Source organism: Orycteropus afer, unplaced genomic scaffold (genome assembly GCF_000298275.1).
Source record: "Orycteropus afer afer isolate SDZICR_OR568_19922 unplaced genomic scaffold, OryAfe1.0 scaffold00546, whole genome shotgun sequence".
In the NCBI taxonomy this organism is placed as follows: domain Eukaryota; kingdom Metazoa; phylum Chordata; class Mammalia; order Tubulidentata; family Orycteropodidae; genus Orycteropus; species Orycteropus afer.
The window spans coordinates 666,754-685,014 of record NW_006922133.1 but is presented as its reverse complement, the minus strand read 5'-3'; the positions used below and the strand labels follow the sequence as shown (position 1 = coordinate 685,014).

At 39.0% G+C, this 18,261-nt stretch overlaps 1 protein-coding gene across 1 annotated transcript; it reads right to left on the bottom strand.

Annotated features, from left to right (window-relative positions):
* Positions 1 to 7,297: 7,297 nt before the first annotated feature.
* On the bottom strand, positions 7,298 to 13,284 carry SCML1 (Scm polycomb group protein like 1). Its single transcript, XM_007955915.1, has 8 exons — positions 13,255 to 13,284; positions 11,590 to 11,670; positions 11,024 to 11,098; positions 9,624 to 9,725; positions 9,032 to 9,266; positions 8,753 to 8,878; positions 7,915 to 8,060; positions 7,298 to 7,432 (listed from the first exon to the last, which is right to left on the bottom strand). Exons 1-8 carry the CDS (start codon positions 13,282 to 13,284, stop codon positions 7,298 to 7,300), a joined length of 930 nt encoding a protein of 309 aa, XP_007954106.1.
* Positions 13,285 to 18,261: the final 4,977 nt, after the last annotated feature.

Here is an 18,261-nt window from a genome sequence, read left to right as displayed (position 1 = left end):
GAGGCAGTATCACTACGGAAGTAGGATTGCCCAACCTTCCTTCTGAGGAGTGGCTGGTGGGTTTGAACCGCCAGCCTTCTGGAGAGCAGTCAAGTGCCTTAGGCACTATGCTTCCAGAGCTCCCATCCCCGGAATCACCTGGAAGGCCTGTTAAAACATAGACTACTGGGGCCCCATATCGGGTTTCTGACTCAGAAGGTGGGGGTGGGGCCCAAGAATCTGCATTTCTAACAAGTTCCTGAGTGATGCCCATGCCGCTGGTCCGCACTTTAAGAACCACATTTGTTCTGTTAGATCCGGGCCATTCAGCACTGCAGCCACCAGCCATACGTAGCTTTTGAGCACTTGAAATGAGACTAGTCCAAGTTGACATGTGCTGGAAGTGCAAAATACACACCCAAATTTAAAGACAGTACAAACAAACAAAAAAAAAATGTACAACATCTCTTTAATAAGTTTTACATTAATGACATGTTGAAATGATAATAGTTGCCTACATTAAATAACATATAGTATTAAAATTGATATCACCTGTTCTACTTTTTAATGTGGCTGCTAGAAATTTTTAAATTACATATGTGGCTCACATGATGTTTCTATTGGACTACAGTGCAATAGACAATTAAAAGGAGTAGGGTATCAAACTGTAAAAAAAGAAATAAGACATTTGTGATCATTAGAACTTTGAATGCTGGTTGAATGTTTAATGATACTAAGACATTGTTAACTTTCTAATGACATTTAATTTTAGAAGAGTTTCAGATTTACAGAAACGTTGTGAAGATAGTAGATAGTTCCCATCGACTGCCATGGTTAACATCTTACATTAAACCAAAAAACCAGACCCACTGCCATTGAGTCAATTCTGACTCATAGTGAACATGTTATATTACTGTGGTGTATTTGTCAAAACGAATGAACCGATATTGATCCATTGTTATTAGCTCAAGCCCAAACTGTACTCGGATTCCCTTAACTTTTACCTAATGTTCTTTTTCTGCTCCTAGTTAGAGCTTCAAATCCAGGTTACACACATACACACACATGCAAATCACCAACCCAGTTATTTAAAGCACTTGGTTTGTGTCTTTGGCAAATCTTTCAGTATATGCATTCTTAAAGATTAGGGTTCTTTCAATGAAAGCTCAAAATCTTCTATTACAAGGCCAAAATTTCTAGGCCTGTCTGCCTTTGCCCAAATGAGAGCCATCTGGTCTGCTAGGCTTCCACTACTGTTCGAATATAACTGAGCTGTTTTGTGGTGGTGATGGTGGGGAGCCACAATGGATTAAATGAAGTATAAACATCAATGATAATTATTTTATTTTTAACTGAGATGTACTGGAAATAACCTTTTTTTTTTTTTTTTAAGCATTTTGCTTTTGCTTTCTTTTACTTATTCATCCAACATCTCAGTATCTGCTATGGAGAAGCTACTAGGCTAGGCCCTGGGAATATAAAAATGGATGAAACCATAGGGAAGAAACATAGCAATTCCTGACTGTCAGTCAGGCAGCACACTGGGGGGACACATAGACCAAAGACAGCCATGGAAGGTAGGAGGCATAGGACCTGGTGACCTCAGCACTGGGGGGCAGTGGACAAAAAGGAACCCGGGGTGGGGTAGAGTGTCACTGCTCCCCATCCAAAGGCCACCAGGAACACACATGCAGTTGAATAAGGAGAGTTTCTTACTCTTTGAGGCAGGGAGAATGCAAACCATGGGGGGCAATAGGGTGTCTCAGGAAGAGTATTAGACTGTACTTCTGGGATCTGGGCTTTGGGTGGGTGCTCTTGGGGGGGGGGGTTTGAGGACGCAGGTGTTGCTCTGCCTTGGGTGCTGTGAGGAAGTGGGATAATTCTGCACCTGTAGTAATGAATCTTCCAAGACGTGAGGAGTGAAATGAGGCTAAAGCTGTTTTGTGTTTTCAGACATGCTGATGGTGTGGTCTTGGTTTTGTCTGAGTCCATTATGGTCAGAGTGGCCTTGTCTGGGGTTGGGTGTTCTGGGAAGTTGTTTATGTTCAGCAGGAGAATGCCCAGGCTCAGATGTGAGCACCGAGGCCCAGCCGATAGTACCAGACAGCTCCCAGATGGCAGGGCCGCTTGCTTCTCTCTTTCTCAAGGATGCTACTGATGAAATATTCTGGAAATGGGGAGATTGGTGAAGCACTGAATTCAGTTTCAGGTATGAGTATGAGATACCTGTGGAGACGTCAGTGTAGTTGGGTATACAGGCCTAAAACTCAGGGAGAAAGTTCAAGAAGAAAGAGTGGCCAGAAAAGTAGTGGAGGTGGTGATTTTTGATGTTGGTGTTTCAGAAGTCTCATCAACTTCTAACTTGATGTCCCAGACTGCAGCCTGTGCTAGCTTTATTTCTGTAATTCAGTGTTCCTCATAGCTTAGTATATACTCAATTTTGTGAAGTGTGTTCTCTTCTTGAATTTGATGTCTCTTAATAATGCCTTTTTAATTATGTAAATATCTGACATTTAATTTTGATCACTATGTCAAAGCCTGGAAGATACAATAGTCTTTCATTTCTATTGAGTTTCTATTATATTATCTGTGTGGTTTATCCTGTTTGGTTTCTATTTTTTGCCTATGTAATTACTTGCTCATACACAAGTTAATGCCCTGTCTTCACTGTACTTGAACCTCTCACCAGTGCAATGATTCCTTCTGATGCACTGTTCTGTGCCTATAATTCCACCATACCTGGATCAGTATTGTCACCACAGCCTTCTTTTTGTTCACTTTCTGATCAGTTTGTTTTTAGTGGTTGAAACAAATGATGAAGTAAGTAAAAGCATGTAACTGTTTTTAAAATCAAACTATAATCTTCTTAATATGGGAGTGTGATCTATTTATACTTATCATTAAATTAACTTTGGTGTTTTGACATATGTTATGCTTTTTTCTTATGTTTTTGCTATCTTCTACCTCCTGCTAAATGGCAATGTTTTATTTTCTTTTATCTTCCACAGTGATTTGGATAAGATGTTGCCTGTTTTTCTCTAATTAAACAATTATTATAAAAACACCACCAAAAACCAAACCCATTGCCATTGAGTCCATTCTGACTCATAGTGACCCTCTAGGACAGAGTAGAACTATCCCACAGGGTTGCCAAGGCTATAAATCTTTATGGAAGCAGACTGCCATATCTTTCTCCCATGGAATGGCTGGTGGATCTGAACTGCCGACCTTTCAGTTAGCAGCCAAGTGCTTAACCACTGTACCATCAGGGCTCCTTAAAAGAAATACAGTGAAAAAAAATCAGAAAGATAAGCAAAAGGGAGTGAAACATACTCAGAATCCCACCCACTCAGAGATGACCTCTATAAACATGTTTGTATATATCTTCCAATATGTCTTCTAGACATGTAAACATTATCTATATATAAACACACCATATAATCCCCTAGGGAAGTAATGCTATACATCCGCTTCTGTGACCTACTTTGATCAACCTATCTTTCCATCCATGTGAATAAATTTTCCCTATTTAATTTTTTAATGCCTGCAATGTATGTCTTTGAATGAATGCAACCTAACTTAAACAGCCCTTTGTGGACTCACTTTTTAACTTTTGGCTATTACTAACAGCATTATGATAAATAGGCTTGTTAAAATTTTAATCTTTGAGCATATGGTTGCTTCCTTAAGATAAATTTTAAGTAGTGAAATTACTGAGTTAATAGACATGTGTATCTTTCAGGCTTTTCATAATGTAATGCCAAACAGCCTGCTGGGTAAGTTGTACCAAGTATGTGTCCCATTAGCATGAGTATTTACTATTTTGTTTTTAGCCTTTGCTGAAATTTATAAAAGCTGAAGAATCAGGTACATCTTGTTTCAGCTTGTATTTCTTCAATTACTAGTTAAGTTCAACATTTTCCTGTGGGCCCCAGTGATTCTTGGCTCCTGGTCTTCATGCTCTTGGGATGTCCCTCCCATATTGTATCAGGAGTTAATCAGTATGATCAATAGCACATAGCAGATGTGATGCTCTGTGACTGGTAAGGTAAGTAAGGTAAAGACATTTTTTAATATAATTCTTCTTTGTTCTTTATAGCTTAATATGTGCCCAATTTTGTGAAAGGACCTAGGATGCTTCTGACTTATTCTGCAGAAGCAGCCCCTATTCAGGACACACCATTCTCAGAGCAGAGGGAAATGGATCCATGAGAGATGAACTGCGCATGTACAGAGCTGCTTCTCAGAGGCGGTGCTCTTCAGGTCTACTCACATCCCACTGCTCGAAGCAGGTTTCAGGGCCCAGTGAAACGAGGGAGTGGGCAACATTTTGCCTTCAAGGAGGAGCTGTAATGCCCAAGCAATGGATGGGATGTGGACCCTTTTACAAGGGAAGGGAAAAGCCAATGATTGGCAATAATACTATAACCAACCACAAATTTAAGTGCTCTGAAAAAGCTGAAGCGAGGAAGGAGGGAAAGGGGAGTCAGTGTGAGTGTAATGGGGATGTGGGAGAGGGTATAACAGAGAAACTGATATACTGAAAAGGAGCCGTTAATGGTTTGTTTTGCTATTAGGATCATGATGTATGGTCGAGACTGCTATCTGTCTTCCAAAACTCACTTGTCTTCCTGGGCACAGTTTTCCCAGCTGCCATTTCAGTTAGGTGTGAGCCAAGTTACTGAGCTCCAGTCAACTGGAATGGGAATACAAGCAATATGTGCCTTGTCCTCTGCCACCTGGAATCAAAGAACCCTAAGACCCTAGGGGATGTGAAGCCACAATATGGAAGGAGCCTGGGTCCCGGAACCACCATCCACATCTCACATTCTTGTGAACAAGAAATAAGACGGGATGTAATAATAAGGCTATTTAACTGTGCCCTGTACTTCTAAGTAGTCTGGGAGATCTGAAGCCAGAAGGGTAATACCAGGTGTATCAGGGATGTGGCTTCTGGCTCCCAGTGGTTAAAGTAGCCAGTTTGCTGGGCAGGCGTATGAACTCAAATGGGAGAAGCTATGTTGCAGGCACTGGAGATTTCTAGCATGTTCCAACAACTGGTAACATTGTAGGGAACAAGTTTTGAGCAGAGATAAAGAAAACATGGCTTCTTACAGGTCCCCCGGGGGTCTCATTTAAAGTTCCTTCCAAGATATCAGCCCTTTGCTCCCAGAAATCTATTTACTGAGAGAATGAGGTCAAATATTAAAATTCAATTAGAGGCTGTCCCCAGGGTATGAAAGAGATCTGTCTCTGTGTCTAAGAATCTGTAGGTAAGTTGGAACAGGTACATACAGTTCTTAGCATGCAGCAATAAGGTGATTGTGATGAAGAATTTGTTGCAAGTAGGGGTAATTTCTAAGGAGCTCAGGTGGTGTGGTACCTAAGGCATTTGACTACTCCAGAAGGTTGGTGGTTCTAAACCCAGCAGCTACCTCTGTGGAAGAAAGATGGGGCAATCTGCTTCTGTAAAGATTTACCACCTCAGGAACCTAAAGGTCACTATGAGTTAGATTAGTTCACTTTTTGGAGGGGTTGGTTCCATCATTTCAAAACGAGGGCTAATTCATGTAACATTAAAGAGCTAACAGGAGTTGTCAGTAATCCAGGGACTGCCTGCATTTGTACATATAAAACCTCAAACTAACTAGAGTTGTTTTTTTAGCTGTAATAAATCCATACATTAATGTAACATGGTAAAATAAAATGAAATAAAATCTGAGGCTTTGACATTAATTGTTGTGGTTATTTAAACTTTATTGAACTTTAAAATCTGAAAATTGCACAACATATTATTTGTACAAACACCTGAGGAATGTTCAACTGGGGACAGTATCTTCATACAATCCGAATAAAAACAAGGTAAGTTAAAATCCTGTCTTATAAAACATAAGGAATAACAGTGTAGTTTCATTTGTATATAAAGTATGTTTGGTTTCCTAAAAATAAAATGTACGATCTTGTCCTTGGTGTATGTTCTATCGGAACTTAAAACAAATAGGTGATACTATTAGCACCCATTCTCATAGCTTATAAATATGACACCATTAATACAAACTACTACTAACAAAGTAATAACAATATAATGACAAAACAATAACAATGAACATATTTCTCTTGGAAGTTTTAATTTTTATATCAAAGCCCCAAATGACAAGTCAGAACACATCTTCCAAAATAAATTTAGCATAATAAATGGCTCAGAACCAAACAAATGAACTAGAAACATTGCATAGAACAGAGAAATTCCCTGTATGGAAACCAATCTACTGATTGTTTCTTATCCCCTGAAGAGTAAGCTGAGAGGTACCCGTGATAGCAAATGATGCACGTTATTTTTTTTATAGAATAAAAACATCTAACAATATCCACAGTGCATCATTAACTCTGTGGCAGTGCAAAATGCCATTTTAAACTCAAAAAACAAAAGATTTATACTTGTATGTATAACTACAGGTAGAGAACAAAATATAAATAAGGTACAGTATCATATGAGAAGTAAACATGTAATAAAATATATATCTTAAAAATTTGGACATCAGTATCTTCATATAGAGATGTGTGCAATGAATGACTAGTTAGTTAAATGTCCAAGTTTACCCAATAAATGGAACCTTTTAAAATTGTAAGTATCTATTGGAAAAAAAAATGTAGTCAAGACACCTTCCAAACCACTGCTGCAGTGCAATATCTTTTGCATAAAACTTCTATCTATCTATCTATCTATAAAAAAAAACCTAGTAGGAACACTTTATGAAAACTCACAAGCTTGCTTTTTTTCCTTCAGATCTGAATAAATACAACATACAGAGAAATTAAACAGAGAAAAGAATCATTTTTATGGCTATCCTCTTTCAGGAAACTAGAATATGAACAGAACATTGCAGTAGTAGGTAGCTATTAGAAGAAGAGATGCTATCTACAGTTGGACCTTTAAATTTCCTTCTAAGAAAACGTCTCATGGATTTAATTACAGAAGTTTTCAATCCCTGACATTTCCCTTTGGGGATTTAGCTGGTTTGGTTCTATATATAAAGATTAACCAAAATCAGAAGGTTTTCTGTTCTCTGTATGAAGTATACTTATAAAGTGAACAATTGGAAGTAATAAAAAGACATAAGAATGAATTTTCAATTTGAATATTTCAATACTAGCATGTTTTTTAAGGAAGTAGACTGGACTGTATGTAATTCTACAATTCTGGTTATAACACACTACAGGGACCTTAAAAAAAAAATAAAAATGGCTGAGGCAAAAAAGGATAATGCAGTGGTCCCCCCCAAAACAAGTCCAGATCTACACTGAAACTAACAGTTGTTCAGCCAGTGAGGTAATTTTCCTGCTTAAGTCTTTCAATGTAGTGGCAGAGCTTCACAGCTGTCCCCAGCTTGAGCCCCATGTACTTCATCATTGTGTCACTCTTCAAGAGCAGCAGAGCCTTCCCATCAATGTCCTACAGAGGGAAGAAAATGATGACAATTAATTGGAATGCTTTCCTCTCTTAGCAGAAATTATTTCTTTATATATAAGAACACGTAAAACAAGCAAGAGAGCAACTGTACACTGTAGATTCTCTGAATATGCAGCTATTTCGTGGAAACTATTAAAAGTATAATTTATATAGAGCAACATCATCTGGATAATTTACAAATTTCAAATTTTAAGAAAAAGGAAATTTAACCTAGTATCTCTAAGAAGGGCCCTATGTGTCAAACCATTTTGAAGACATTTAGTATATTAGGTACCTGGGTACTGATTTAGAGAACAGACCCAGCCCCTACAATTTAAGGGTCTAACTTTAGGTGCGATAACCTTTTACATATACAGGAAAAGCAGTTCTCCCATCACTGACACTCATCAGTACAACTGAAGGGTCTGCACGGAGGTTATTCAAAGACATTACAGCAGAAAAACCCCAACAGAAAGATACATTACATGCTGTCTGAAGAGTTCCTCCAGGAAGACTGATATCTGAGGATCTGTTTGTCTTATAAACAGTATCACTTCATCCACAGACCAGTCTGAAGGGTCCTTCAAGTAGCTTTGGTACAGGCCATGGAACTCAGATCCTGAACTTCCAACTTCAATGAGGGAAAAAGAGAAATCATTAATTGACCTGATTGTTATATCCTAAAAGAAGAGATGTTAGGTAGAGAGTAATGAAACCTTCAGGGCAGGAGGTTGTGGGGCAGGGGTGTGATATTAAGGGTGGGCTTTAAGACCCACTTCCCATATTCTTAAAGAAAACATTACTAATGATATCTCAAGACAGGTATTATTAATGATATTTTCTTCTTTGATAAAGGATATGATCTCTCAACTTTGGTACTACTGACATTTGGGCCAGATCATTCTTTGCTATGAGGGGCTGTCCTGTGCATTACAGGATATTAAGCAGCACCCCTGACCTGTGCCCACTAGATGCCAGAAACACTCCCACCCTTCTATAGTTGTGACAATAAAAAATGTCTCCAGATATTGCCAAATGAGCCACGGGGGACAAAAATCATCCCTGTTGAGAACCACTGGTCTAAGGAAATGATAGCTGTGCACTTCTGAAGTGAAAGAAGCACTCAACAAAGATGCCGAAGTGGTTTAACTGCCAAGCTGATTAGGGAAATACGGCCTCCTGCCCCCTCCCCCATTACCACCCAAAAAGCATGAGACCAGCCCTCAACAGGGGAAACAAAAAGCCTATCCTAGCTTGCATGAAGGATGCTAATGAACGTAGTTCCAACAATGCTACTTGTAATATGTATCATTTCAAACTCACCAAAGCTGGAAGGGGCGCACAGAGTATGTTGGCCAACGTTCTTATTCTCTATTACATCTGAGTAACCCATCACCTCATGGTCGTATTCCTGGTTGAATTCTCCTTGGATGCCTATCAGAGCAGATGCTGTGGAGACAGGCTGGGTAGGTGAGTATACACCGGTGTTGGACCCCCTTGGGCTGGAAAAGCAGGGCCCTGAAGAAGGACCAGGCGCTGGGTCATCTGGTGTGTAACATGACTGTTGTGACTGTGTAGAGAAGACTGAAGGAGTCTGGGGACTCTGGTTGAAGTCTTGGTCCTGCTCATCACAGACTGACCGATCCAAATCAGTGGGACCCTCTGACGGTAAAGATGATCCATCATAGTTGGTTTGGGAATCACTTCCCCGTCTTCCCACTGGTAAAGTTGGGCTATAGCTTTCAGGATAGTTGAACACAGCAGGAGAACCCTTTCTGTTTACTCTCTCGTGTTTGTTTCTTTTGCAATTTGAGCAGTCAGAAGTTTGGTGTGACTTCTGAAATAAGTTAAGTTAAAAAAAGGAAAGAAATTAAGTAGATTCATTAATATTTATTTTCCATCTAGTACTGCTTTACATTATTGAAGATAAAGGTGCTATTTTGATTATATTATTTATTTTTAAGTCTTATTTAGCCCTATAATTATATTTTATACATTACAGTTACAAAATACTTGTTGTCACACATTTATTAAATCTAAACTTTAGTGTTTTTCCAAGAGAATCTGCTACTAAGCAAGTATAGATCTGCTTAGCTAATCTGAGAATTATTACTTCTCTTTTACTTCTAGTTGACCAGGACCTTTAGGACCTGGAGGTTTATCATAGTTTTGAAAATATTTTGGTAACACTTACATAATTTTCCCATGATCTCCTACGACAACGGTGCATTTTTGAAACCTTTCCATCAATCAAATCAAACTTCTTATCCAGGTTTTGAATAGCATCATATATGACCTATTATAACACAAGCTATTTTAGTACTTTACATTTTGAAAGAAAAGTAATAAAAAATAAAATACCAGGAAGCCAAATTTTAACTGCTAGAAAGAAAGAAAGGTAGTTTTCAAGCTGTCAGATGTTTCTTGTTTCCCACTTGATGCCTGGCTTTAGGTGACCTACTACCTGAGTGGCTGAGATAAGGAGCCCCAACTTTGTAGTGGACTCTATTTCTTATAGGCATTGAAAAGAAATTTAATACTGGCAGGTAAGTGTGCCACAATTCCTATAACCCGCCACATTTATGATGGGACCTTTCACATCAAGGAGGGTGCAGTTTTAGGAAAAGAATTTTCTTATCTATCTGCTAAAAGGTCAAAGAGTCTCCCTCCATATAATAAAATACCATGTGAACTTAACAGGCAGTGAGCATTCAAATGTGGAGATAACACTAAACCAAATGTAACTGACTTCTGGCCTCAAAGTAGTTTAAAAATCACACAACCACCAATTAACCCCTTTGAGTACATACATGTCTCCTGTATGCCAATGGCATACATGACTGAAAAAATTGAGAATGCTTCTTGGAATACACAGAAATTTCTTTTGGGCAAAATAAACACTTAAATAAAAGTCCAGACACACTTCCTTATTCCTGTATCCACTCATTATTTTTCAAATGAACATTTATTGAGGGCCTACCACCTATCAGAACGGCTTTGCTAGGCATTAGGACCAGGGACATAAAACAAAGTCCCTGCCCTAAAAGAAACCCCATTTCAGCTAGGGAGGAAGACAAGTGAAGAAACTATTTCAATAGACAAAGTGCTTCCCAGCCTAGAGCAGTGGGTCTCAAAGTGTCATCCTAAATGGGCAGCATCAATATCACACCAGTGAGCTTGTTAGAAATGCCAAGTCTCAGGCTCCACGCCAGACCTACTGAGTCAGCAACTCCCAGAGCCTGGGCAGGGATCAGAGTTTTAACAAGCCCTCCAGGAGACACTGATGAACACCCACTGGCCAAATCAGCCAATGTCCTGTAAAGATTTTGCAGGGAAAATTAAATATCGAACAATCTAGATGAAAAATACAACTACACTTGATAAGAGCTACAAAAATCTATATATTGCCATTTCAAAATTTCCACCTGAGGATGCTGTTCAAATGATAAATTTTTAAAAATGATCACAATGGGGTTATACTCATACATAATTTGATATGACAAAATTTCTATTACTAGTACAATGACATCAAATTAAAGAAAATCTGGGCTCCATATTTTAGAAAACCATATTTGAGAGGGAAAATTTTCATACCTGGCAGTGGGTAAGAACTTCTTCAACAGTTTTTTGTTGTGTTTCACTGCAGGGCATGTCAGAGGTACCTTTTACCTGCTAATATTTTAAAATTAATTTGTTAAATTCTGTAAGAGCTAAAGTGAACACACAGAGAAAAAAGCACACTATGTGTCTATTAAAATTGGCTCTATTTCTTTTTCACCCACATTTTAAAGGATTTCAGAACTCTTAATAATATTAAGCAGAGATAAAATGAAATAAAAACTCACATTAACATGAGAATGTAAATGACAAGACACAAGTAAGAAAGGGGATACGAAGGATTGTATTAGAAAAGAAATGAATTTTATAGTGAAAACAAATACAAAACTGCTCTGAATTTCCTCTTATATAAAGAAATAAGGGAAGTAAAATGGTTAAATGGCCATTGTCTAATGAGAGGATGCGTACAAACTCAGGGGAGAAACACTTTCTTGAACGTGCCTTTGGAGGAACTACATAGTATATTGAAGGCCAAAAAGGAATTTCCATCTTTAACGTGGTGTTAATACATTTGGCAAGGAGCAATTAGCATTACTACTTACATCATTGATAAATGTTTTGTTTGGTTCATATGCATAAAGGACAGTATTATCATCGTCATAAGTAGGTATCCGTGTTCTTATCTGAGGAAGATTTATTAACAAAAGGAAAGAGGAAAGAAAGAAGTGAAAGAAAAGTTCAGGACTTCAATTTCACTGTCAAGAAGCTTCTAAAGGCCTATTTGTGATATCAAAGAACTTTTGCCCATTGCAAAAACTACCACTACAAGAAACTGTTGCAGAACTGTTTTCTCATTAACTCAACTACAATTAATGCACTATTCCCATCAAGCTGACCTCTTACGTACTTCAGAGTTGAAAAACTAGCCACCTGGTGATTTTGTACAAGAACTTTATTAAAAAGCAAGAATTTCTCACCAGGAGCAAAGGTGCAAAATTCTAGCCAGTTTTTGATTTTCAAATAATCCAATAGTGCCACTATGTGGACAAAATAGGAAACTATTTAATTACCTATTTTTCTTAGCAAATTAAATTAATCTCTAAATCACGTTAAATGTTTTTTTTTAGAATAAAGCAGAATACAAGGAAATATTACATTTCATAACTCCTTACTCTAAGAATGAATTATGAACATAAGAATAATTTTAAAGTGAACATACTCAGTGGCTCAGGTATGCACTGTTTCAAAATGTATGATAGAAAATTACCCAAATTAGCCTTGCACTGATTAGACAGCCACAATAATATGGCATTGTACTATGGATTAGTGCTCATAAAAACAGTATCACTATCTTCTCCTTGTATATAGTGCCTTACGCTTTTCAAGTGCTTTCAGATAATTATGTCAGAAACCATGACTCTTGGAAGGCAGTTAACAGTATCTCTACAGATGAAAATATAGGGGTTGATAGAAGTCAAGAAATTTGCCTATCCTACTTTAGACGGCATTAATATCCACCTAAGGATGTGGATATTAATTAATTAATAAAACTAATTAATGTGTTTTCTGTTAAGCCAAATTATATATATATAGTTGAATAATTAAACTTCAAGGATGAAAAAACACAGCAGAATATGATGGAAATGAAAAACAGTTCCACCACTTTGAAAAACTGGCAAAGTCTCATTAAGTTATATTTGCATCAACCCCATGACCTATTAATTCAACTCCTAAGAATTACTCAAAAGAAATGTGAACATATGTTCACAAAAAGACCTGTACAGCAGTGGTCATAGCAGCCTTATACTTGATAGCCCCAACCAGGAAACAATCCAAATGTCCATCGAGAATGGACAAAGTGTACATATTCATAAAACAGAATTGTATACAGCAAAAAAGGGAATGAACTACTATCCATTAAATGAAATGGCACAGATAAATCTCAAAAACATCACACTAAGGGAATGAAATCAGGCAAATGAGCCCATACTGTATTACTCCAACTACACAAAGTTCTAGAACAATCAAAACACTGCTTTTGAGGGTACGTGTGACAACTGATTAGAGAGGCATATGAGAAAACTTTCTGGGGTGATGGAAGTGTTCTATATCTTCACTGAAGTGTGGATTAAATGGTCTCATCACTGTCAAAACTCATGAACTGAACACTTAAGATCTGTGTATTTCACTGTATGAAATTCAAATTAGTTAAAAAAAAAAAGGAAATATAGGAGAACAAACACAGATTTTTGTTTTGAAATACAAACCACATCAGCTTCACTGGAACCACTAGACATCTTTTTTGTGCCACAGGATAAACTCCGCTTCGTTGGGTTGGGTCGGGTCTATTTCTTTTTTAAAGTTGCTGGAGAGTTTATTTGTGAAACTGCTTACTTATCTACCGCTGGTAAACCTTCAACTCCTGAAAAGCAATGCATAAAAGAAAATTTCTTCACACATGTTAATATGGACATGCTCTCAGAATGACACCTCAAATCAAACTGGAGTCCTGGTTGAATTTTAGAGTAACAAAACAAGAATTCTTCCATTAATGATTTAGAAGAAGTCTTTAAAAATCAAAGGGCTATCTTCACCATGACTAGAAATATGAATCAAAGGCTTTTTTTTATCTAGGGAGGCAGAGCATGCTGGGAAAAGCCCCCAAATGGGAGTCAGGAATCTATTCTGCATTTGGCCCCTACCAGCCACTCCTCGGAAGGAAGGTTGGGCAATCCTACTTCCGTAGTGATACTGCCTCGGAAACCCAAGGAGGGGTCACTATGAGTCGGGGGCGACTCGACGGCAAATAACACCACCACCACCACCTACATGAAGTGGACAGACTACTTAAGACACCACTTCCTTACTTGCCAGGTGAAAACTGGCCAAGGTTACATCTAAGGTCCATTTCTGGACTAATATGACAATTGTTTAACTTGTTAAATCTTATATTAAACCGAAATAAATATATGTGAAATATAAGCCAAAAAACTCTCCTAGAAAATCATTAACTAGAAAAAGACATTGACTACAATACTATCAGATTTTATCTTGAATTAAAAATTTGAACACACGCATCCAAGTTAGGAAAAGAGAGGTGTTAATGAAAGAATAAAACTCATTTCAGGGTCTTAAATGCTTGCAAGCAGCCATCTAGATAAAACAATTGGTCTCTTGTCACCTGGAGCAAAGAATGAAGAAAAGCAAAGACACATGGAAACAATTAGTCCAGGGGACTAGTGGACCATGCAAACCTCAGCCTACATGACCATGAGACCAGAAGAACTAGATGTAAATGGTGCCTGGCTACCACTGTCAACCACTCTGTAAGGGATCAGTGCAAGAGATCCTGAAAAGAGTGGGAAAAAACGTGGAACAAAACAAAAAACCATAAAAAAGATTAAGCTTATTGGAGATGCAAATTCAAACAATGAGATACCATCTCACTCCAGCACTAATAGCAAAGTTCAAGACAGAAATATAACAAATGCTGGCGAGGATGTAGAGAGGCCGGGACTGGTGGTGGGTCTGTAAAACAGAAATGGGTATGGTGACTCCTTAAAAATTTGGAAATAAAAATACCATTTGATCCAGCAATCCCATTACTAGGTATATAGCCTAGAGAAGTGAGAGCCAGGACAGACCCATGTTCATTGCAGCACTATTCACAATACCAAAGAGATGGAAACAACTTAAATGCCCATCTATGAAAGAATGGATAATTAAACTGTGGTATATACACATAATGGAATAATATAAAATCCTAAAGAATAATGTAGAATCTGCAGAATACTGTATAACGTGGATGAACTTGTAGGACATTCTGCTGAGTGAAATAAGTCAATCACAGAAGGACAAATACTGTATTAGTCCACTATTGTAAAAAGTCAAGGAAAGGTTTAATTGTGGAAGAAAATTTTCTTTGTTGGTTACCAGGGGTGGGATGGGACAGTAGGTGAGCGAAAATTCTCAGATAGGTTGGGAAAAAAAAGAAAGCAAAAATTATTAGTGGTCACCAAGGGTAGGAGGGAGGAGTAAAGGGGAAGCTTTTGTTTGCAGGGCATTGAGTTCAAGCTAATGGTGGTAGAATATTTTAGAAAAGGACAATAATAATGGTGGCATAACGTGAAAAATGTCATCAATGTCCCTGAGCTGTAAATGTGGAAGTTATTATGTTGGGGAATGTCTTGTGTATCTTTTCACCACAGTAAAAGTAATTTAAAAAGAGAGAGAGAAAAAAAAAAAATTAAAAAAAAAAAAAAGGAACAGGATTGCTATATCTTTGTAAAGATACAGGCTCTATCAGGCGCGTGAAACACCCCCCCCCCAACACACACACACAGACTATGGCTCCTAGTCACCCTTCAGGCCTGGAATTGAACTCATTCCCGTGGCTTCCAGCCAAACAAGACAGGCTTATAAGGCGAACATTTACACCAGGTAGGTAAATTCCTTAGAACAATCAACCAAGGGAGATCAGAAGGGCAGCATTTGCCCCGGGAGCTAGCTCTAGGGCCAGGAATACAAAGGCAAGAACACCTGGGAAGAGCTAACTACAGGGAGGAAGTGGGAAGAGAGTGTTATATTATGCGGATTGCAGTCAGTGTGATGTAACAAAATGTGTATGAAATGCTGTATGGAAAATGAATTTGTTCTGTAAATTTTCACCCAAATCACAATAAAAATAAAACAAAAAAGCAGCAAACACCCTCCCTCCAAGTGACTGTCATTTATACTTTACAATAGAAATCTAACATTCAATAACCCCTTAGACACAGAACAGTATGCATGGAGTCTACCACTGGACTTCCAGTATTTTTACTTTGGTGGCATACTTATGAACTAACAGCAATCTTGCATCGTTTGAACCTCTCGGTCTTGTCATGCCCCGTGTTCATAATACCATGTCTCTCCACCTAGGAGAACCTATTCAACCTCAAGGTTTAAAATTCAAGTTCCATCTGCAAAAAAACACTGGTGCTAGGTCAATGATCACTCTATCTGGAAGTGACACTGCTTTCCTTGAACTACCAGAACATTGACTCTTTAATGTTTTTCAGACAATTGCCACATATTGCTTAATAACATTAAGACTTTATTTGGGGTCAGAACACCTGGGCTTGGGTCCCCACTCTCCCACTTACTAGCTGTGTGACATTGGTCAACTTAACCAACTTCTCTGTGCTTCCATTTAAAAATCTATAAAATGAGGATAGTAACAGTACAAACTCCATAGAGTGATTGATTATGAAGATTTAATGAATATATTATCAAGGACATCCACTGTTTCCTGCTATTATCTGACAATTCATCCATCCTCCCAACTGAACTGTGCACAGAGCACCTGGACCACAAACCATTAGGGTCATGTACTCTCCATGCACATTTCCACCTGTGCACTGCAAGTATCACAACAATTTCTTAGAAAATCAATTCTCGAACCTCTTATTACCAGGGCATGTTGCAAAGACATGGGCATTAATCAGAAAGGCTTGAACCCAAATTCAAGTTGCAAAATTAGTTATTTCCTCTCAGGTAGGTCTTTAACCCCCGTCTCAATTTCTTAATCTGTAAAATTGGAATAATGTCTACTTTATAGGACTGCTTAAGACTAAATTAGTTAAGCACCTTAGCATCAAGCCTGGATCATAGTAAGCACACCATACATTTCCCCTTCTCCCCACAAGGTAAATAATTAGTTTCTCCAATATTTTCTTAAAGCTTAACCATGACTAGCTCATGGAGAATTAATGAAATCCTTTCAATTCAAAATCTTGCACAAGTTGACTTAAAAGTGTCAGCTACATTTCACAATAGAAATCTAAATTCATGATTAACAAAAGCACAATAAGTTATCTGCCTTTTCAAAACACCTGTTTTAGAAATGCCCAACAGAAGATGACCAAACCCACTGTCTTGAAGTCCCGTGGTGACTCATTATGACCCTATGGGGCAGAGCAAAATTGCCCCACAGGGTTTCAAATCACTGACCTTTAGGTTGGTAGCAGAGCGCTTAACCACTGTGCCTCTGGGCCTACTCCTTGTTAGACATTAAAGGCACTTTAAAGGCATTTCTCAAAAGTCATCTAAGTACTATGCTCCCAAGGCGAAAAACATTCACATTAACATATCAGATAAGGCTTATTTGCTCACAATGGTGAGACTGGAAGCGGTGTTTCAAAGGTGAGGACCCTCAGGGAATGCACAACAGAACAGGTCGGATAACAATGACCAGACCGCGCCAACTTAAAAAAAAAAAAAAAAAAAAAACCCTGTTTTAATACATCGAACAATCACATTTTCCATCTCCTGGCAAACTTCAGCGATTACAAAGTTTGCTAGATGGAAGATAAAGCAGCCAAAATCCTCTCCCTTCGCCCAGCACTTGCTGCGAGCCGGCAAGTGAGGCTGGAACCCGAACCTAGCCCAAGCGCTGCCTTATAAACGCTGCGCAGAAAAGTTGCCTGTAAAACCACTATTTATAAGCATTAAATCACAGTTTCGCACTTCAAGGTACAAAACCCTAGAAGAAATCCTCAACTGCGTTAATCCCTTTTCTCCAAGCGCCCGCTGCTTCACAGGGCTCCCCACTTTTCGAAACCTTTCCTGACTCCTTCATCCACCTTCCTAAAGCAAAGAACGGGCTACCAGGAACTTCTGGACTACCCGCCTTCATCCCTATCCTCGCCCTCCTTCACGCACTTACAACCAAACAGCCAGGCTGCAAGCCCGTCTCTCCTCAAACGCGGTCACCCTCAAAGCCTCAAAATCTGCTCCACCTCAGTGGCTGTTCTAGGAATCAACTAGCTCGTTTCCTAATTCTTTAAGTTCAAAATTCTTCAAGACTGAGAGGCCAAATCCTTCCTAGTCCCTCAAAGAAAGAGAATGAGGGACCAACCCATCCCAGAAAGTCAGCACCAACAGGCAGGTTAAGCCGCCAGAGCGCAAAGCTCGAGCGCACGGGCGTACAGGGAGAAGCGCGTGAACACCGAGAACGCAACACCGCTGCACCACAAGGCTGCAAAGTGCGCCCTCGCTCGGCCCGCGCGGCCGATCCTCTGGTGTCCCTACCCCCATCCCGCGCGGCCCATCTTCCTGGAACTCCATTTCCCACAGCCCATCTGCCTCAGGACCCCCGTCTCACAGAGCCTATCTGCCCCGGGACCCCTGGCCCCCCATCTCGCGTGGCCTATCTGCCCAGGACTCCCAGGCCCCCGTCTCGCGTGGCCTATCTTCCCAGGACTCCCGGCCCCCCCCGTCTCCCGGGGCCTATC

Excerpts from the sequence above, each read along its gene's own strand:
- SCML1 (XM_007955915.1), bottom strand. The coding sequence starts at position 13,284 with ATGTCTAGTGGTTCCAGTGAAGCTGATGTG. Across the intron at positions 11,099-11,589 it reads ACAAAACATTTATCAATGAT|GTAAAAGGTACCTCTGACAT; the intron begins GTAAGTAGTAAT and ends AAATATTAGCAG. Across the intron at positions 9,726-11,023 it reads AAGTTCTTACCCACTGCCAG|GTCATATATGATGCTATTCA; the intron begins GTATGAAAATTT and ends GTGTTATAATAG.